The sequence below is a fragment of the Balaenoptera acutorostrata genome, chromosome 20, assembly GCF_949987535.1.
Source record: "Balaenoptera acutorostrata chromosome 20, mBalAcu1.1, whole genome shotgun sequence".
Taxonomy (NCBI): domain Eukaryota; kingdom Metazoa; phylum Chordata; class Mammalia; order Artiodactyla; family Balaenopteridae; genus Balaenoptera; species Balaenoptera acutorostrata.
The window spans coordinates 3940013-3962689 of NC_080083.1; the positions used below are offsets into that span (position 1 = coordinate 3940013).

Here is a 22677-nt window from a genome sequence, read left to right on the forward strand (position 1 = left end):
CTTCTAAAATTTCTAAAACCTTGGTTTATGTTCAGCTTCCACAAATTTCTGCCTAAATGTAAATCATTTATTTCCTCCAGATATTTCTTTGCTACAACTGAAGGGTTTTTCCCCGTGATGAATTCTTGAACCACCTTTTTCTTTCTGGTGGTGGTGGGAGCGGGAGGCAGGCAGCTCCAACTCAAGGCCATTCTGTATTATCTTTTATGATATTTGGGGATTTCTGAACCATTTGATGCTTATTAGTTTCTTGTTGTTTTCTGAGTCTCCACACTTTTGTCTGGAGCCTCTATTTAAAATTCGTGTAATTGAAACAGAAGACAGCAGTTAATATCCCAAGGATAAGTGCAGTTCTTCAATTTTTAAAAGGAGCCTGAAAACTAGAATGTTTTCCTGGCTTAATCTTATGACCCAGATTTATAATTACATAAAAGTAATAATTTAAAAAATATTTTGAAACCTAGACCCCAAAATAGCCACATAAATCCATTTTCCTTGTACTGCTTTTTATTCCAATTTTCATTAAAAACATGTTCATTGTGAAACCATGATCATTCTCTTAGCCAGGGAATATGGGAGGGCAGCAAAGGGTAGGAGCCACTTGGAAGAGATGGAATCATGGTTTACAGGAGGGACAGAGGAGCAGGGCTGTTTGAACCTCACTGTAAGACTGTTTTGATGTTTAAAACTGTAACAGAAAATTAACTTTATTTGAAATAGATTGATCCTTCTCCAAAAAGCTGATAACACATTGTAAAAAACACAATGATTTTAGGCATTACCGAATGAAAACGCTCATGTTTTACAGACTACCAACTCACGCATCCACTCAGCCAAGCTGTTTTCCTGCTGGTAACTTGAATTCCAGTTTTAAAACCGTGCCAACTCCTCTTGGGTGTTCTGGTGATGAAAATGACTTTCTTTACGTTTTAGCCAAGACTTTTCCACCACAGTATCTTATGAGAAAGCCACAAGGCTGGGGCACCCCACAATGACCAGGCAGGGGCAAAAAAACTATTTTAGAGAATCACTTTGATGTTTAAAATAATACATAATAGGGAGGGGAAGATGCATTAAAAATAATGTGCTAATTAATTTTTTGATATATTCTGATTCCACATACCAAGTTTACTGAATACTGAAATTTTATTTTATTTTATTTTATTTTTTTAAGCTGGATATGCTTGTTTAAAATACACTGTTTTGCATAGTGGTGGTTTAAAACGCAAACAAGTCAAACCAAAGAAAGAACAGCACATAATAATGTAAGCTCAGGGGAATGTACCTGAAGTGAGTAAGAGGAGAAAGTCTGACGGCCCTAAAACACTTCCTAACCCCAAATCCTAGTCATTTGAGGAAGATACTCTAACGCTCTCTCCCCTGAAATATTTGAAAACCTTTCACCTCAAAAGAAAAGACAAATTGATTCTGTGCCCCAGACCTTGTAGGACACAGGTTCACAGGACCTTCCCAGCTATAGGTGCAATTTTGGAAGGTTTTTTTTTTTTTTTAATGTGACAATATCATCACCTAAGAAGTAACAAAATCGTGATCCAGCTGAAAGGTGACACACTGACCTGATTGATGGAGTTGGCAGCGCAGGAAGCCAGGCCAGTTCCGACAAAAGTCAGCAGGAAGCAGGGCCAGTCAAAAGGTGCTGGGGCCAAGGCAAATCCGGCTGAGGTGGTGCTGACCACGAGGGCTGCAACACAGAAACAGAGCAGAGCTTGTCACCACACAGGGCCAGACGGTAACGGCCAAGCAAGCACCCTCCATATGAAACAATCCACTACAGCAACACGACCTGTAGGCTGATCTTTCATTAAAAAATAGTTTTACAAAACATTTTTCTGATTATAAAAACTATATGTGTTCACTATAGAAAAATGCCAATTTTTCCTTCAACTCCATTACACTCAAGAGTGAAAAATAAGATAGGTATTTCAGATCCAGTCATTCACTTATTCATTCAACAAACATTTACTGCACACCTAACCCATGACCAGTACCGTGCTGGACATCAGGCATTGTTCTGAGCAGGTCAGGCTCTTTTTTGCCTCAAGGTCCTTGTACTTTTTGCTCCCCTTGCCTCTTCCCATGACTGGATCCTTCTCGTCCTTCAGATCTTGTCTTAAATATCACGTCTTAGGGAGAACGTCCCTGACCTGACCGTCTCACGTGCGGGAGGCCCTCCCCAGGTATATCACCCTTCAATTTCCTTCCCGGTACTTGTCACACTTCAGCTCCTCCCTGGAATATAAGCCCGAGGAGGCAGGAGCCCTAGCCATACCTACCTAGCAAGAGATGCGCAAAACTCAAGCAGCACCCTCCTTTGGGGAGGCTTGTCCCTCTTTCCAGACATCACAACATCAACCGCTAAGCCTCACAACAGGCCATGTTCTAGGATCAGTCATCTTGTTTTGCACAACTCAGCAGCCCTGCACATGGGTTCAGTGGCTCCTCATGTGTCGCCCCGTGTGTGGCGACAAGCCAGGACTGGGAGAAGTCCTCAACACCCAGGCTCCTTCCCAGCGGTACCCGAAGAACAAAGGGTCCATGGGGTCAATGCGGGAATTCGAAGGAAAACAGACAGCAGGGTTCGCCCTCTCAAAGTGGAACTCAGTAAATTGCTTCTCTCCATAGAGTAAATCAGTTGAAATAATTCTTGACTCAATTTTGAGACCTTGAATCTCAGACCAAAAGTAGACTACTGGGCTTCCCTGGTGGCTCAGTGGTTAAGGATCCGCCTGCCAATGCAGGGGACACGGGTTCGAGCCCTGGTCTGGGAAGATCCCACATGCCACGGAGCGGCTAAGCCCGTGTGCCACAGCTACTGAGACTGTGCTCTAGAGCCCGTGAGCCACAACTACTGAGCCCATGTGCCTAGAGCCTGTGCTCCACAACAAGAGAAGCCACCGCAGTGAGAAGTCCGCGCACCGCAACGAAGAGTAGCCCCCGCTCGCCACAACTAGAGAAAGCCTGCACGCAGCAACGAAGACCCAACGCAGCCAAAAGTAAATAAATAAATAAATAAATTTATTTTTTTAAAAAGTAGACTACTTATAAACATCTACGGTAGTTAAAAGAGTGTAGAAAATCCATGATAACTTTCTCAATATATAATTAGTAAAATCTAGAGTCACCAAAATAAAAAACAACTTTAGATGTCTCTAAATATCCAGGTCAATATTTTGTATTATGATTTATAAATAAGTTTTAAAAATCAATTACCACCATAGTGGAAAAGAAAGCAACACAGTCACTGAACTGTCAAGCTAAAAATACTGTAAAAAGAAAATTCACTTTGTTTAAAATTGAAAAGGGTATGTAGACACACAGAAGCAGTGTTTTTCTTTTTATTTGCCCCCAGAGCATGACTGGGTAATGGACAATAAACACAGAAAGCACATCAGATTTTTGACTGATGGTCAAGTGGTAAGTTGAGAAGAGACAGAAAGCAGTTTACAAAAAAATGACAGAGAGAAAAGGACAATGTTTTAGTAAGACTTAGCAATGATTAAATTTACAAAATGGAAATATTGCCTCATTTAAAAATATACAAATTGTAAATGGTAATACACATAAAAAAATGTATATTTTTTTTATAATACAGGGGCCATTATTACTACAGAGGAAGAAATCTGAATTTTGTAACACATTTCTTAAAAAAAGATCAAAAGCTAACAAAGAATGTATTTATACTTACTTCATCAAAGCAATTAAAGAAAGAGAAAGGAAAAGAAAATTGATAAATTGTAAAACTGACGAAAGCAATACTCTCACACAGCACTGCCACAACGGTAATTAAACTGTTCATTGATTTCCTGGGATTCATTACATGGAATCATTTTGCAACACCAGGATCTCATTAACAGTGAATGTAATATATTCTTTCATTCACAGCACTTGAAATTATATTTTATTTGGTAATCTCATATTGTCCCTTCACAAATAAACATAAAATCAATGTTGCCAATGAAGTGTGACCCATCCAACAGAGGCCCAGAAGTGCTGTCCTGCAGGCCCAGGGGTGACTCTGGAGGTCCAAGGAAGAGGGATACCCCTACGCCGAAGCACGCACTCCCACCTGCCCCCCGCTCGCGGGCGGAGGTCCAGCCCAGTCGCAATCACCGCCATGCAGAGACTCAGCGGCCACCTAGGGAGGTGCATGGTGACAAAGGCAGCCCTGACACCCAGCACAGCTGCAGCTCTACCCATGACTCTTTTCGGAACCATCAGGCTGGACCTAAGAGTGGTCAGGGCCACGTCCTCCCAGATGCCGTCGTTGACAAGGAATGACCAGATGCGGTCTCTGGTCTGCCTGCCTCCTCCAGGGAGAAGCTCTCTATAATTAAAAACAAGTTGTTAGATTTTCAAACGGTCGCAAGCAGGCACACCCTGGCTGGCCCAGAAAAAAGCAAGCCTCCCCGTGTGAGCTACTCGAGGACCACATGGCAAAGAAGCCCAGGTGGCCGGTAGGAGCAGAGTGGTCCGGGGACCTCAGATGCAGAGATGCAAAGGTATGAGTTCTGCCAGCGGCCCCCAAGCCCCAGGGGGGAAGCATGGCCCCGGCCCACAGTGATTTCAGCCCAGGGGAACCCTGAGTGGAGGATCCGGCCAGGCCACACTTGGACTTCTGACCTTTAGGAACTACGAAATAAGAACCTTGTGCTGTTCTAACCTGCAAAGTCTGTGGTAACATGGTTTGCAGTAAGAGAAAACGTGTGATACTGTAACGAGGGTGGCATTTAAGGAAGACTAGACTTCAGGACACAGAGGACTGACCGGAGTGGAGGAAAGCTCGCTCAGGAACCATGGAAAGGTCACTGCAGGGAACCGGCTGGGCAGGGACAGGACCTGGCAAGGGTGGCAACGGTGCAAACACAGGTGGAGTGAGGGATCTTAAGGCAGTGACACGGGCCTTCAATATGGAATAAGCCGAATGGGTACAGCAGAGGAGCGAAACGCAATTCAGTGACTCCAAGAATAATAAAGCCCTAAAAGGTCAGAGGGAACTTAGGGTCAGCTAGTCTCATCTCCGTCCTGATGGAGGAATGGACACTATCCCTGGATCTGGCGACAGGAAGCGGTTTCTCCCCGGGCAGCCCTGCACAGAAGGGCTCCAGCTGTGGGACAGGTCTCTCTCTCTCTCTCTCTCTCTCCCCCAGACCAAGTCAGGACGACTCCCTCGAAACAGCTCCCTCTGGATATAACTCTTGTCTCTGGAGCAACACCGAGTTACCCTCTCTTAGTACAACCTTCAATCATGCAAATGACACTACCCACAGCCTCTGTCTCTCCAGGCGTACTGTCCACGGGACCAGCCACGCGGGGCCTCCAGGCTCCTGTCCACACTGAGTGACACCTTTTAGAGAAACACTACTTTCTAGTATAACAAAAGCACTCAGCACAGTGCCTGGCAAGTAATAAGGGCTTAATAAGCAGTGCTCTTGGTAATTATTAAAATGTGCTTCAAGATGATGTGTTTTTCCAGCCACTATGCTTAGACTTAATATTTCAAAGCAGTATCTTAAGGAACTCTGAGAAACAGCAAAACACTTCACACAAGCTCCACGCGCCTCTGTCTTAAAACGTCCAGGGGAGTGCCCAGAGTGCAGTCCTTAAGAAATGTGGACTAACCATGATAGTGATAAAAACAAGGCTTACATTTGTGAAGCACTTTGCAATGCCAAAGTGCCTTTACATTTATTTAAGTCCTGGAAACACTGCACTTCAAAGGAGGGTGTGGATACCTACCTCAGGGTTATGGAAGAAAACTTGAGAACTTTCACTTATATTTGACTTCTTAACTCTCTCTTTTAAAACACACACTTTGTGTATCTTAAAATGAATATAATACATAGGTGTAAGAGTACATGAATTTTACTTACAAGTAACTTAACTATACATTTTTGTTATATATGACATATTTATATACAATAGCATAAATATTTTATAAATATACACACGTGCACTTAAAACTTTTTTACTGATAAAGTACATGACTAACAAACTTTCAGAAGCTTGCTCTAAAATAAACAGCAAGGCAAGCATTGGTGGGTATTACGTCTGATTTTATACACAGAGATCCAGGCGTCAACCAGCGGCAGTGAACTCAATCTACCGTCTAACCCAGAGTCATACGCTTTATGCATAATATTTGGCTCTCTGCTTTATGGGATGTACTGTAGCAAGTACTCCAAAGACTCATTTTCAGAAGAAAATTCCACTAAAGGAAGGGAAGATAAACACACGCACCACCCAGCTGATTACAAAACCACCACCAGGCCAGCAGGGCTCGCAGGACACCGCATCCCTGTGCGTAACCCACGATGCTCCTGCAGCACGGGTCTCAAGGGGAGTGGCCACAGGTCCCAGAGGAGGGAGCCCCACGCTGAGGGCGCCCCCCTGCACGTGCTGGGTGCGAGTGTAGCCAGGCGCCCCACTCCAGCTCACAGTGTGCTTTCCAGAGCAGCCAGGAACCACTGAAGGGTTTCGCCTTTTCCAATAAGCAATAGGTTTTCTTGGAGCACCAGCTTTACCAGGAATGATTTTTTTTCTTTTGGTGAAGGCTCAACACTCTGAGAACTGCATAGTGGAGGCGCTTTCTTTTCTGAGATCGTCAGTTAGAAATAACTCTAACGATTATATTAAAACATTGGTCATCTACATCCTGCTTTATCTCTGTCTTTCAAGGCCTTGCTATTTTTCAGCCCTGGCCCCAAAAGAATTAAGTGAAAAACAAAACTCCAATAAGTCAATTTGGATAATTATCAACTCTGATAAAAGATCTGCTCAAAAGATTGAAACCACTGGCTAAATGAGAGTTTGAGATTCTCTATAGATTTCAAATTATCCTTGTGATCTATTACATCTCATTATCCTTGATAGCAGATGCTATGCAATATTATAACCCAAATCCTACAAGCCTGTGATGAATCTCTTGAAAGCTCTTTTATGTACAGAGCTGCCCAAGAACAGGCAGTTAATGAATTTGTATGTGGTTTTGTTCACCGGTGGCTCCAAGCAATGGAATGTTTTTGTTAGCAGATCTCAAAGCTCAAAATTATACAACTTAATTAAGAGGCAAGAATTAAGTTTTTTCTGATTTTCAAATGAGCATGTATTTTTACTTGATAGCTGTACTTCATGATTTCTTCCTCTCTCTTCATTTCTGTTAACACCATAAGCTTCAAATGGTTCAATTTCTAATTTAAGTGAGTTTTTTAGCCTTCACAGCTTGGCCCTGTTCCGTGAACCTCCTGATGGTTATGTTACCCACACACGTACGGAGGAAGGTGGCAATTTTTATGCTTATTGTTATGTTCAGATGAAAAGTCAACTGATGAGAGACAGGGTATTTTTTTCTCAGCCACATTAAAGCCTGCCAATCAGGGGGTAACTGATTACAAACCATAACCACTTCTGGTTAAAAGATAAAGACTTTTTAGTGGAGATTTTTAATAACACAGTTGCAAAACTAAGAACTTGCCGGGCCTTCCAGTTTTCCCCTTTCTTTTTTTCATACTCAGTGACCAGAGCTGGTCTTAAAAATCCTAAAACCAAATTAAAACTCCTAACTTCAAATTTCCTGAGCAACACTGCTACCAAAATGAAACATTTAAGTACAGTCCCCAGGACGCGTTGGCTTTGCACTCATAGCATTCAGAAAAGGGAGATGAAATTGCTATCAGGTCGGTGTAAATAAACACATAAATAAAAGCTGTTTATATCCAAGTTAACTATGCAACACCTAGTGAGACCCTAAGAGTGTTCTTTCAATCACAGTTTTTCCTTGAACCATCAAAGATTTTCTACTTTGTCGTCCTATTTTTAGTTTTCCTTTTCAATAAAGAAATTTTTCTTTTCAATATACTTAATAACCAACACTTTACAACCTTTGTAACTAACTAAAAAACGTTTCCATAAAACTGATGCTTATCAAGATTTTAAGAAGTAAAAACACTTCTTTTGAAAACTGAGTTTGGCAAGAAGAAACTGTTAGTTGAGCACTTTTCATTAAAATAATGAAGATTTTTCTCAGTTTCGTATCAATGACAACAGGTGAAGGTGACACTATACAAAGCAGACAGAGGAAATCTAGTGGCCCCAGGTCATCTAGTTAAGGTACAATACTTTTCAGTCACCACTAAACATTTCAACTATTTTATCACAGTAAAGTAATTATTTATAATTAAAAGGCTAAGCTGTTTCAAATTCTACAAATGGTGGCAACAGGGTTCATTACAGTTTTCTTTTTTTTCCCATCGAGCTTCTGTTTTTTGAGCACCTATTATGGGCAGGGCAGGAGCGAGGCCCTGGCAATGCAACGAGCCAGGAAGATGGATGTGGTCCCAGGCCTCTTGGTGCCCACAGGCTGGTGAAGATTCAGACAAGCCAACAGGCGTGACCACAGAGCGTGGGAGCATGTCAGAGGGTGCAGTCGCGGACGAACGCTGTGAGGGACGTGAAGGGCTCCCGACCAAGTGCCCGCTCACACTGAGGTCAGAGGTGTGACCGACGGCTGAGGAGGAGCTGGCCTGCGAACGGGGAAGCGGGGAGACGTGACTGCGAGGGGCAGAGCGACAGCAAGGACAAGGCCGCAGGGTGAGGGAGCGCCAGACAGACCGACCCTCCTCCCCTGCACCCGTGTGAATACAGATAAAAAGCGGGCCCCTGTATTTTTTTTAGCAAATCACTGATATGTTAGCACTCCTCTTTTCATTCTTAACTTCCCAATTCACTATCCACCCTCTTAAGATATAAAAAAATAATGCTATTGAGCAAAAACTATTTTTAGTACTTAGAGATAACCTTGTAACATTCTTTTAAATTCACTTCTGTAAGTTTTTCATTCCTTAATGTTAATAAATGAGATGCTACCATGTTTTGCTTTGAACTGGAAACCAAGCCCTTGATAATACCCCAAAATGCTAATTGGGCACCTGGGCATTTCTGTCCTGCAGGGCTGGGAAGCAATCGTCTGGTCCCCTCCAGAGATGCAGTAACCCGCCCTCCACAGAGGAGGGAGGCCTGCTTGCGTTTGCAGAGTCTAAGAGGACTCCCAGGTGCCACGGTGATGGAGCCGTCCACTGATGGGGCTGGGGTGGGGGGGTCAGGGGAACAGGCAGAGGGGAGAAGAGGCAATGACAGGTGAGAATTCAGATGAATTCGGTTAGCAGGAAGTTGCTGAGTTCCCACTTGATGAGAACTAAAGCTCTATTTTTTTTTGAAATGGAAAGCAAGGTAGTTTGCTGAGAATGAAGATGAGGTGGTGGAGAGGGTGCTGAATGAGTTCTCCAGGTAAGAAGAGTTCCTCAAATATGTTCTGGGGACCATGCCTACCAGGGCCCTCTGTTAAAATACAGAGTCCTAGGCCCCATCCCAGACCTTGAGGGAAGGGGTTTATGGAGATAAGGCTCAGAAATCTGCATTATAACAAGCGATTCAAGGAGTTTCAGAACCACTAAAGATAGTGAAGTCCCCTAAGTCGATGATGGAATTTGGGGTGAGGAAGAAAACTTAGCAGGATGCCAAAGCCCTCAGTGACTGTTAAATGCAACAAAGAAAGGAAAGAGGAAATTCCACGGGACCACCTGGCTCGTTCCCTTGTTTAGCTCAAGTTTCACTGTCAACCTACACTTTTCAAGGTAGTCTTGGGCTAGGTGGCCTTCCTCACTGCACAGTCCAGGGCTGACAACTCCCCAGCACAAACTAGGAGTCTCAAATGTGTATCTGATTATCAAGACGACAGGGAAAGACTGCCGACAGATGGCTACACGTCCACAACCACCACTGGGGAAGTGCATGTTGGGGTGGCAAAGCAGTCTTCATTTAAACACGTTACATGTGAAGTGCACGTGTGGTGCAGTCCCAGAGCAGACCTAGGGGTGCTGTTCTATTTTCTTTGGAAAACCGGGGGTGGAGAGGTGGGCAGCCCTGGATCCTCTTCCTGGGAGGGGACACTGCATAATGAGACAGCCCGGGGGGCGCTGTGAGAATACAGAGAAGCTGGATACCGACAGAGCTGACTAGGCTGGACTTCAGATGCTTTGGCTTCTTAAATGATAGAGGTAAGAATTCTTTACAACCTCCCTTTTAGCTGGAGAAGCCATGCTGTACAGTCCTGGCCAATGAGATATAAGGAGACATTCCTATCAAAAGCTTCCCTTCCCAAGTAAAAAGGCAGCGTGACTTGAGGGATCTTAGTTCCCTAACCAGGAATCGAACCCCGCACCCTCAGCAGTGAAAGGGCAGAATCCTAACCACTGGACCACCAGGGAATTCCCTAAAGAGGCCAAGTCTCATAAGGAGGCTTCTGCTTTTCTACACCATCCCCTTTCTTCATTCTTTCTGCCTGGAATATAATATGATGATGGGGGAGTGGCAGCTATCTTGTGGTCTTGAGGATAAAAGCCACAAGCTAATGATGACAGAGCAAAAAACAAGGGCCAGCTATGTAGACAACATCCTCGAGCACTAGCTCTGGGCTCCTAATTTCAGACTCAAGAGAGTAATAAACCCTTTATTTGCTTAAGTCACCGTTCTCCAAGTTTTCAGTTACATGGAGCTGAGCCCATTCTCAACTCATAGCTTTTTCTCCTTCTCTTCTTTAAAGTCGTCAATGTTTTTTTGAGAATGATTATCATCCACATGAAATTTATCTCTACATTCTTCGAGCATCTACCACACCTCTTACACTTACAATCAATCCAAATAACATCAAACTGAATTTAAAACAATTATATCAATAGAAAACAGAATAGCCGAGATAAATGCATTTTTCATCTAACTTAGAACACTGGCTGAGGGATCTACGTGGCCCACTCCTACCAGAAACCAAATGAAATGATGGAATAAAAATGAAAATTGGAGAAAAACCTACATCAGCAATAAATTAGGTAAAGAGAGGATACTAAAACCCTCAAGAAATGTTTGTTAAATACAGTGCAGATGAGATGAAATTGAAGACAGTTGCTGAGAGCTGACTTATTACTTTCACTATTTGAATAGCAGAAAATTAGACTACCTTAATACCAAGTGGGAAGAAAATGGATAAATATGGGAAATAAAGGCTATTTGACGGGACCCTGTCTCCCTGGCTGGTGTGGAGGGTGAGGGGCCAGAAGCAGAGGCCAGGGTGGACCACGGCGACACGGACCCACGTTATGCAACGGCAGGACTGTCTGGAGGCAGCTGCATCACAGCTGGAGGGAGAGAAGAGCAGTCACACCAGAGAGAAGCAGGGCCTGGCCCTGATGTACTCCTCACCGAGCCGAGGCAGAGACGAATCTGAGGACCTTAACCAACACTGCCCCTGCACGGCGGGTATGCCCGGCAGGCGGGGGCACTGGGGCCAAAGCTGGGAACAGACTCACTGTGTGCTGAGCGTGGAAGCGGACGGCACGAGAAACCAGACTTGGGAAAAAGCAGGATGCTGGCTCTGTGGTTTCAAAAACACGTTGGAAAAACCTTTTCAGAGAAAAAGTTCCCTTGCTGGTTGCCTCTGTGTCTCCTTTGGGCCACAGGAATGTTTCACCAGTAATGGAAACTGAGAGCCTCTATCCTCAAGCTTAAAACGCAAGAGAAGTCCAACAACACCATGTCAAACTGGGTGGTATGTTATCATGTGCTTTTGTATCTTAAGACAACACTACTTATTAAAAAAGAAGGTCATCAAAAAAAGGGTAAGCATAGGGACACAAAAAGATATGCACAGAATCAGAATTTTTTAAAAAGTACAGAAAGCATTTACATTATGATCCTACTTTTGTTTAAAAAGCAAAAATAGGGGCTTCCCTGGTGGCGCAGTGGTTGAGAATCTGCCTGCCAATGCAGGGGACACGGGTTCGAGCCCTGGTCCGGGAAGATCCCATGTGCCGCGGAGCGACTAGGCCCGTGAGCCACAACTACTGAGCCTGCGCGTCTGGAGCCTGTGCTCCACAACGAGAGGCCATGATAGTGAGAGGCCCGTGCATCGCGATGAAGAGTGGCCCCCACTTGCCGCAACTAGAGAAAGCCCTCGCACAGAAACGAAGACCCAACACAGCCAAAAATAAATAAATTAATTAATTTTTTTTAAAAAAGCAAAAATATCTAAATGGCATGTATAGAAAAACATTCTAGAATACACCAAAATCATCAAAATGGTTATTATTTTGAGAGGGTAGACTTAAGGAGATTCCATTCATCTCATTTTTGCTTATCTATATTTTCTATTTGTTCTAAAAGTAAACACTTACTAATAAAAATACTGCTTTAACATGTAACAAGCATATAAATATTAAGGTATTTATTTCAAAATATACATTAAAATTAAAAAAATTAAAATTCTACTCAACTAATATTTTTATGAAAATGAGAAAAATCCCTTATGCAGTATCCGAGAGCTGATGATTACAGTACGTTGACTTTTAAAAACTACAAACAATCTAAAATAAAATTGTATCCTCTATTCTTGGGTTCTTTTTTTTTTTCCTTTTAATAAAAAGCATCATTCTAGGTTCTAGGGGAAAAAAATCTATACACTGACAGACTGTAGTTTATATCAGTTCCATGGACAGCCTAATCTATTGGTTCCAATAAACGATCTATTTCAGCGTTCTGGTCTCAGAAAATGTGTTGTAGCTTTTCAGCACAGACATTATTCAGGAAAAAATTTCTGCTTTTTATTGACACATATTAAGTATAAACTCAGCTGAGTCACCAAAGCTTCTTATGATCCTAATCCAAATAAAATTTCTTCACCCCAGTGTGGTCCTTGCAACAAACTCCAAAAACATATTGTAAATAGCTCAGCTGGCAAGAGAAACTCAAGGGAGACATATTATTACTTCTTTATAAACTCAGTCTTACTTCCTTTCACAGAAAAAAAAATCTTTAAATGGCATTACCTCCTGCAAACTTTGGCCCAGATCCTGGCATAAATGCCAAAGCATCATCCCACTGCCACCCTCCTATCCTGCAAAGGAAATGTGAGGACGTCACTACGTGTCTCTTCACTTCGTCTACACTTGGTTATCCTCGGCATATCACAGCTATAAACAGAAGGAGGCAAAGAAAGGAAGACTAGTTCTCTAAAAGTGATCACTGACTCCCAGGTATTTCTGTCTCCGCCATCATTAGCTATAAATGAATTGCCCAAGATGTTAAGAGTCCAAAAGAAATCAATTTATAGATACCAGGGATTTTCTTTAAAAAAAAAAAAAAATCCTGCTGACTCCAAGACATGTGTGAATTCAAGTAATAAAATAAACAGGGAGGTCAAACAAGAGGGTCGGGGTCACCCAAAGGGTGCTGCCTCTTTAAATGGAATAAGCAGAAGGAAATGACTTTAATTCAATTAGCTCCTCCAGAAGCCTGGGGCATGGAATATATAAAATGCTAGAGGAGAAGTTTACTGCCCAGGGCTTTTCCATGTGTGGCTGCAGGGGGGGCTGCTGCCCGCCGCTCCCTCCGTGTACCTCGCCTGTGCACATCTCTCCTGTGTGGTCCACAGCCCCCCAGCTGGCTGCTCCCGTGCCAGTGGTGGCAAGGGCTGCTCTGGCTCACGGGAAGGGAGGGGCGAGCTCTCCCACATCCTCCAGGCCACTGGGGCTGGGCCCGGCCCTCTGCCTGTGCAACCCTTCCTTCACTTTCTCGAAGGGTGGTCCAGGACCACCTGCATCACAGCATCTGCACGCGTGCCGAAATGCAGAGCTCTTGGTCCGGTCCCAGGCCTCTGGGAGTTGATCTCTGGGGACAGCAGAAGCCCCGTTTGAACACACGTGCCACGTATGCTCCTTAGCAAATTGATACCTGGGGACCGGTAAGTCAACATGCAACATACATAGAGCACAACATGTACCATTAAAGAAGGCATTTAGTCATTGCTTTAGATTTCAGACACCATGTTTTAAATATCAAACCCTGCATCTGGAATGCCTATTCAGATATGCAACACTATAAGGTACAGAAAAGGAAAAACAATACAACATCTGGCATGAAGGGAAGGAAAATGTGCCCCCAGCCCCCCAAATTGATCCTAAACCAGTTGTCATCCTTTCCTATCTGTCCCTAAAGAAATAAGCATTATGAAAACAAACTTTAAGACATTATTTTAAATTAAGTATTTAAAGTACCTCATTTGAGACCCTAAGAAGAAACACTGATAATTAGTTCCTGACTTAGCAGTCCATCAACGCTGACTTCCTAACCGCCAAATAAAATAACTTCATAGCCAGGCATCTTAGGAGACCTCTACCATTTAAGTGTTGGTCACTTCCTTTATGGACTGGCTTTCTTTTGGCTTCCGTGACCAAGCCACTTCCTCTGACCATTTATTTCCTTGCAGACTCCATTATACACTCTGCCCAATCCTGAAAAGGGGACATGCCCCAAAGTCCTGTCCTTGGCCTTCCGCTCTGGTCACTCTACGCTTGACCCCTGGCAACCCCGCTCACCACCACAGCTTCACAGTCAGCCCTGCGCTGAAGACCACGTGCTCTTCTGGCCCAGTGGTCTAGCTCAGCTCCTGTCCTTCACAGCCAGCGCTCGCTGGACCTCTCCACCCGGATATGCGAGCAGCAACTCGAATTCTGTGTGTCCAAAACTGTTCTCCCCCCAAACCTGGTTCTCCCTTCATTGTTCACATTCTCAAGTCTCAACACAACCATTCATCCAGTCTTCCACAGCAGAAGGCCCCAAGTTGTCCTAGAGCAGGGGCAGCAAACTCAAGTGCCTGCAGGGGCACCCAGGTGACGAAGTTACTTTTTTATTTAAGAAACAAGTGTATAGGTCTTAACATGGTCTCTTCTACACAGTTTGCAGATGTCACCCCATTTAAAACTCAGTATTGACCTAGGAAGTAGGTATCATTATTATCCCTACTTTACAGATGGGTAAACTGAGGCACAGAGATGTATGGAACTTGCTCAAGGTCACTCAACTAGTGAGAGCGAGGATTTGACGGCAGGGACTCCAGCCCAGAGGTCACTACTCTATGTTCTCTCTCAGAACTGGGCTGGGTGGAGGATAGTAAGGAGCAAAGGGCCCAGGACCGGGGAAGGCTTGTTCCACCTAACAGCAGTCAAGACTCCTTGCAAGTCCGTGTCCTAAACCTTCTATCTTATGGCCCCCAGTACTCCACCATGTCTACCTGAGGTTCTGTGCATTCCACTTCCTTAATATTTCTCTCTCTCTCTCCCCCCTTTTCTCCTTAACTCAGCCCCAAGTCATTTCTCAGTTGACCACCACTGATTTATTTGCCATCATCCTTGCCTCTCACTAGTCCATGCTCTATAGCTGGGGTCAGCAAACTTTTTCTCTAAAGGGCCAGACAGGAAATATTCCAGGCTTTCCAGGACATAAGTTTTCTGTGGCAATGACTCAATTCTCCCGAGGTAGCATGACATCAGCACAGAACCAACAGCTGTGGCCGTGTTCCAATAAAACTTTATTTACAAGATCAGACAAGCTTTGCTCAACAGTGTAGTCACCAGCTTTCTTCGAGAGAAACACTCTACATTCCCGCACATGTGGGACAATCCCAGAGGCCCTACAAGAAGCAAAGCACAGCAGTGAGCTGGGAGTCCCAGTGCCCGTGGGTTCACTGCCCATCAAGCCCAGCAGTGCAGTCCTTCTTGTTTCCAGAACTGAAACGGAACACATTATCTTACTGCATCGTTACAGGGCAGTAGGCGTGAACACACAAAAGACAAGGAAATAAGGAGGACAAATATTCTGTGTTAACTGCAAATAAAAGTGAGACTATTTTTAGTCAATATGTTTAGGGTAATACTATTTACTATTCTGTGTAAATATAATTCCAAAAATTTGATTTCAAATCCCAATTAAGTTGAAGAGAGGAAAAATACTAAGATGGGACCTGTAGTTTCAAAATCATTCCTTTTGGGGCAGTAACAAAATTAGCATTTTGTTTAACCAAAAAAAAAAAAAAAACAACAGTCTCAAGTAAGAATCTGACTAGACCGGAAAAACAAAGTACCTGTGAGTTTGATTTTGGACAGCCGAGCCAAAATTCCTGGCAAATCATCCACACGCAGCTTCATCTCTTTCCACTGCTTTTCTTCTTTTGTCTCTGTTCCCACAGCTATAGAGCCTTCAATTACTGGGGTGGGTTCTAGTTCTATCGATTCTTTTTCATTTGGCTTTCTGGACAGAGATAGGCTTGCGGGTGAAAGAGGTCTCATCTTGTATATTTCGGTTTTGGCCTCATCCAAAGATGCTTTTTCAAGGAAAGGAGATGGCACTGGTTCCGGCTTTGGTTTTATTTGCTGGTTGAAGCTTCTGTTCAGTTGTGTGACATACTGAATAAAAAAGGTACACGTTACTAGGAAACCAAGGCCCAAAATGCTCTTAAATGGTTGTTCAGTAGCACCTTCCATCAGTCCAACTTGTACAATACCTAAAAGATTTTCCTATACCTTTATAAATACTCACTGAAGTAACCCGTGTTAGAGTGTATTACATGGGAATCACTCTACTAAGAAATATGGAGAATACAATTAACTGGTTTTTCAAATTCTACGGCTTAGAAAATCCTAGGAATTTAAGTTCCTTGAAAGAAAAATAAATTTATTTCATATTTATCTCCCCCAGAATTCCCCTCCATGTAGTACCAGAAACTGGAGGTTTCATATTCCAAATACAATGAAAAAGTTTTCTATAATCAAGAGCCAAGGCAACCTGTTGACTTTCCATGTTCCCAGGTGAACAGTGCATGCAGACGTACTCTGTGGGGGGCACAACCCAGGGCTCAGTGACCTCAGGGCAGTGGGTGTGGGGAAAGAATTGGATTTTAGAGTCAGATAATCTCTTATTACTTACTAGCAAAAAGGAGTAACTATGACTAATATCCTTGAGGCACTTTACAGTTTTATATAACATATATCTTTAGAGTTTATCGAATACATATCTCATTCAATGTTCCCAAAAGTTGTTAGAAAAGATGGATCATTATTAATTATCTCTCACTTTAATTTTCAGATGAGGAAACCAAGGCTCGGAAATAAACTGACAGAGACGAGAATCAACAACTAGTTACTTATAGATGCCCCTGGGACTTGGAGCAACCTATCCTGATAACTAGTTAAGCAATTTTTCATTACATCACAAAGACTTGAAATTACATATACTCATCTTAGAAAGGAGTTACAAACTCATGAATGAATTCAGAGATCTATTTACATAAAAAAGGCATTAAACATATTTGAGTTTCTCTTCTAAATATCCATTATCCTCGATCACCAACTTTAAAAGTCTGAACATTTCTGGAAATTAAAATCTCTCATCAAAACAATGAGCTTCATTAAGATTTTAAAAGTTAAAGTGGGCATTTTAAGTTAAAAAAAAAAGGTGAGAGAAATGTCAAATAGGACTTCAGAGTATGAATTTGCTATTCTTTCCTGCTTGCACTGAAATCATGAGTTTTTAGCTGTCGTTTCTTCATCCTATGATCCTTTGCCATTTGAGAAAGTGGCAAATGTGAGTTACCACACTGCCAATACCATGAAGTCGACCTGGACAAAATCCTACAAGAGGACTGAGCTGTATTACCAACGCCCACTGTAAAATGCCCAGCAAATCACAAACTCAATTTGTTTGAATCTGCTCAGAAGGGCATGTGTTTAAAAGACTTTTGAATACACTGCTGATGTTAGAAAACAGGAAGGTCACACGGTTAAAGCAATTATTTCTGTATTACTGATGTATTCACAGAACTTTAAAGAATTTAAAAAGATGCATCATAACAGTTCAGCTTTTCCTAATTGTGGCCTAGTCGAAACATGCCAGCAGTTTTCAATCTTTTCCCAAACTTAATCAATAAGTTCAAGATCATACTTTAAAACTCAGACACCAGAATTATTCTGGTTTCAGTTAAGCATAAACAGAACAAGGGATTAAAGTTGTGGATAAACTTCAGACCACATGAAATAAAAGTCCTTTTCAAAGAGTACTTCTTAAAACTCTTCTTACAGTCCCCTCACACAGGGAAACTAAAGGCAGGGAGCACAAAGTGAGGATGGTCTTCTGAACGTACCATGTGCCTGAGGAAGTTAAAGTGCTGAAATGTAACCCACTGTTGATTGACGTTCCTGAGAAGATGCAGGAACCTACGAGGTGACTCCTGCAAGGCTCTCCTTTCTAGATACCAGACACATCCTCCTACCCAGCCTGTAATAGAGAGGAAGGGGGAAAAAATGTTAAAATCGTTAATACTTCTCACCAAGTGATGACTGGACCTACCCAGAAGCAGAGCCCGCACCACGGTAAGCAACACATGAGTGATGGGTCAGAACTTTGAAATGACTTGATTCAGACCTGTGAATGAACGGTAATGATCAGCCCTGCTCACTGTTTAAGTGAGCGTAATTCTCCAGCAGGGCTAGGGAACTTTTTCATCTCAGGATCATTAGGCTTTTATTATATCAAATGCTGAAATGACCAAACCATAGATCTTTTTAAGAATAAAATATAAGGCTTCCCTGGTGGCGCAGTGGTTAAGAATCCGCCTGCCAACGCAGGGGACACGGGTTCGAGCACTGGTTCGGGAAGATCCCACATGCCGCGGAGCAACTAAGCCCGTGTGCCACAACTACTGAGCCTGCACTCTACAGCCTGCGAGCCACAACTACTGAGCCCACGTGCCACAACTCCTGAAGCCCGGGCGCCTAGAGCCTGTGCTCTGCAACAAGAGAAGGCACCGCAATGAGAAGCCCACGCACCGCAACGAAGAGTAGCCCCCGCTCGCCACAACTGGAGTAAGCCCGCGCGCAGCAACAAAGACCCAATGCAGCCAAAAATAAATAAATTAAATAAATAAATTAAAAATTAAAAAAAAATTTAAAAAAAGAATAAAATATATAACAATTAGTTCAGTCACTTTTTAAAAAGTATAAAATAAGAAGCAGAATTTTTCTCAAAAAATAACAGTAAAATGGAAGATATGTTTCAGATTAGTATTTTGGCCATGTCAGGTAAGCCAAGGAAAAGGGAGAGGAAATAGCTCTCAATAACGTATGAGTCTATCAACCTAGTTAGGAAGAAGCTATTTTTGTTGTATCCGAATTTGGCTTTTAATCATTTCTCTCTAAACCTTCTCTCAAACATCAACAAATCTAATGCTTCCATGTAAGGCCTCATCCTGGGCAAGCCTTCGACAGGACCACAGCACAGACCCCCCCCCCTTTCTTTTAAGTCTCTACTTCCATGGCTTCCATGACCCTAAGGACCCCTGGTTCTCTGCCGCCCACAACTTACCACTTCTCGGGTTCCCGCGGTAGCTCCTCTTGCTGTGTCAGCCACGTGAAGGCAGTTGTGTCGCTGCTGTTCTGAGCGCTACATACTGTCCCTGAACAAACGTAATTCCAGGGTAATTGTTCATCTTCAACCCATTTCTAGAGTCACTACGCCTCTTTCCATCTGCTGAGTATCTCCACGTGGAAGGGTTCTAGTATGTCTCTGAGAACGTTACTCTCACCCTTATCTCTACTCTGTTCCCTACTGCTGATAGAACCATCGCCTACTTGAGATTCCAGGACCACCTTGAACTCTTCCTTCATCACCTAATAATCATCAACTCCAGTCAACGCTGAAACACTGGTCAAATCTGTCCACTTCTTTCCCTGCCGCTGAGAGATACAGACCCTTGTCATCTCACACTTGGACTACGGTACAGGCGTGGGATTCAAGCCACTTGCCCTGACTTAGGTTAACTCTCTTTCCTCTCCAACCCAAGTCTCATAGAGCCAACGGTTTCCTTCTGAAGCCCGGAATACACATCACCTGCCCAAACCTGTACCTATGACTCGCTGTCTCGTGCCCTGCACTGCACGCGCCACCATTCCAGCTCGTGCATCTTCGCTGACGCTGCTTCCTTGCTGGCACGGTCCTGCCTCCGCCCGCTGCCTGTAAAATGTCAAAGTCTCCTTCAACTACTCTATCACTTCACACTCTTTTTGTGTGGCACTTCTTTCTTTCTTTTTTTTTTAAGAATTTTTTTGATGTGGACCATTTTTAAAGTCTTTATTGAATTTGTTACAATATTGCCTCTGTTTTATGTGTTGGCTCTTTGGCTGAGAGGCATGTGGGATCTTAACTCCCCGACCAGGGATGGAACCCGCACCCCCTGCATTGGAAGGCGGAGTCCCAACCACTGGACCGCCAGGGAAGTCCCTTGTGGCACTTCTTAATGCAAATATTTCCATTTGTTTCTGCATCATGTTTTTCAGTTCCTCAGGGGTAGGGACTCTCCTTTCCTCACCTCTGTTACAACAGCTAGCAGAGTGCCTTCCATATAAGAATGAGATGATGTCTGATGACTGGGTCACCCACATCGCTCACCTGGACCGCGGGAAGGAGAGCTATCACCACCCCTCAGTAAACACGGCAATTATCTTAGACTGGAGATAAGTCCCTTCTTCACTGGAATCATATCCTCAACCCTCAGGTAAGTATGAAATGCTTATGTTCCACATACATGAATATGTGTTATCTGCATATGGGTACAGGAAGGAACAGTAGTGTTGAAATCAGGCCACTGATTGAAATTTCTTTTGAATTCAGTCCTCTGATAGTAAAGGTCTGTTATCTATTTATTTGATGCTGTGTGTTTTTCCTTTTTTGCCTTGACATTGTTCTTTGGGATAATACAATTTCAATATTAAAAGATTATGTCGAGAAAACATCAAGTTTTATTGTTCTGGGCCTTAATTTCAAAACGAGTTTTGAGTTCCATTGGTCCAATGAGAAACGCATGTTCCTGTGAGGAAAAGAACCACTTTGGAAACTATCTCTCAAGATTATGTGGGTTAAAACCGAGATTTTACGGGGGGGGGGGGGGGGGGGGGAAACCAGCTAGGAAACTGTACTTTTAAATGATGAAAACACTTCATTTAGTCAAAACACGTCATATCTCTATGAATCAGTGCCCCGAAATTTAAAGACATTTTGGCCCCATGTAAACAAATGTAGGTTTGAAGATACACATAGCTTATAATAAATAGATGCATTAAAAATCTGGAAACATATGACCATATCCACTATTCACCATCAACACTGGGTCATGATTGTAGGGCTTTTAAAATGAAGTGCACAGGACTTCCCTGGTGGTGCAGTGGCTAAGAATCCACCTGCCAATGCAGGGCACACGGGTTCAAGCCCTGGTCCGGGAAGATCCCACATGCCACGGAGCAACTAAGCCCGTGTGCCACAACTACCGAGCCTGCGCTCTAGAGCCCGCGAGCCACAACTACTGAGCCCACGTGCCACAGCTACTGAAGCCCGCGCGCCTAGAGCCCGTGCTCCGCAACAAGAGAAGCCACCGCAATGAGAAGCCCGCGCACCGCAACGAAGAGTAGCCCCCACTCACTACAACTAGAGAAAGCCCGCGCGCAGCAACGAAGACCCAACGCAGCCAAAAATAAATAAATAAATAAATAAATTTATTAAAAAAAAAAAATGAAGTGCACAGATAAGAAGCTGAAAGGTCCTGAAAAATTTTTAATGGCTATAAAATTCTTTGAAGCTTTAGAAGAACAGTCAGGCATGACCACTAGGTACCTGATACAGTCCCTATTTACCCTTCTGCCACCTTCCCCCCATGCTGCTTCCATATCAAGCTCTCACAGTGGATCTTCCAAGTGGATCATAGCAGGCTGCACAGACCACTTACTAGCAGATCTTTTGGCGATTATGTTCATAGCTTCAGGAAGCTAAGCTGTCTGTTAATTCCCCCCATACCTGCAACAAAAAGACAGGTCCAGCAACAAACCATGTGGAATATGCAGCCCACTTACTGAACTGGGGAATTCTAAGTAGTCAGGCGGACTTGTCCTATAGGAAGCTGAAAATACAGAACTGAAAGGCAGAAAAGCAGCCAATCTTGAGGAATGCACATTGGAAAAACCTCCCTACAGAGGTGATAATTCAAGCGCTAAGAAAGGATGAGCTCTCTGAGAATGAATGTCTAGGGTCAGGATCAAACACGCACAGTCAGGGATGGGAGAAGGCAACAAAGAAATTCAAAAAGAACTACAGACCCTTTAAATAAAATGTATCATTATGGAAAATCCCAGTCATATGCAATAGCAGAAGAACACAATGAGCCCCAATCACTGATCCCCCAGCTTCAACAACTACCAAACCTCGGCCAATCTTGTTTCATCTATACACACTCCCACTTCTCACCCTCCTGCCCTCCTTTTGAACCAGAAGAGACCTTTGAGATCATCTAGTTGAATTGCCTCATTTTATAGACCCAGAGGGAGTCCACCTCCAACATGGGCCACCAGCACCACATTCGTCACCCATCAGTTACCATCCTAAACTACGGGGGTGGAGCCGGGCAAAACAGTTCCCAACCTCCAGTTTAATAACTCCATCAGGAGAAATTTCATTCATTCACACGTAATTATTCAGCACCAACAATGCACCCCCGGTACTGTGTCGGGCACTGGGGACACAGAGGTGAACCAGAGAGATACCGTCCCTGCCTGCACAAGGTTCAATCTTCTAGTTCGGAGAAACACATAATAAACCGGTTATAAATAAACAACTACAGACTGTGCTAACCATCATGAAAGAAACAGGGTGATGCAAGAAAAGAAGGGCGGGGGGCTCTCCTTAGATAGGGTGGTCAGGCCTCTCTGAACAGGTAACATTTGAGCTGAGACCGAG

At 43.4% G+C, this 22677-nt stretch overlaps 1 protein-coding gene across 2 annotated transcripts in view; it reads right to left on the bottom strand.

Annotated features, from left to right (window-relative positions):
• LOC103013334 (protoheme IX farnesyltransferase, mitochondrial) overlaps positions 1 to 22677 on the bottom strand; it is a 110551-nt gene that overhangs the window by 87101 nt on the left and 773 nt on the right. The window contains exons 2-5 of one of the 2 annotated variants that reach the window (XM_057535566.1): positions 21674 to 21741; positions 18041 to 18174; positions 15986 to 16307; positions 1578 to 1702 (exon numbers count right to left, since the gene is read on the bottom strand). In XM_057535566.1, the coding sequence (XP_057391549.1) occupies positions 1578 to 1702; positions 15986 to 16307; positions 18041 to 18174; positions 21674 to 21701 (609 nt within the window). In that variant the 5' untranslated portion in view covers positions 21702 to 21741. The remainder of the gene's footprint in view (positions 1 to 1577; positions 1703 to 15985; positions 16308 to 18040; positions 18175 to 21673; positions 21742 to 22677) is intronic. The other variant, XM_007175295.2, reaches the window with a different exon arrangement.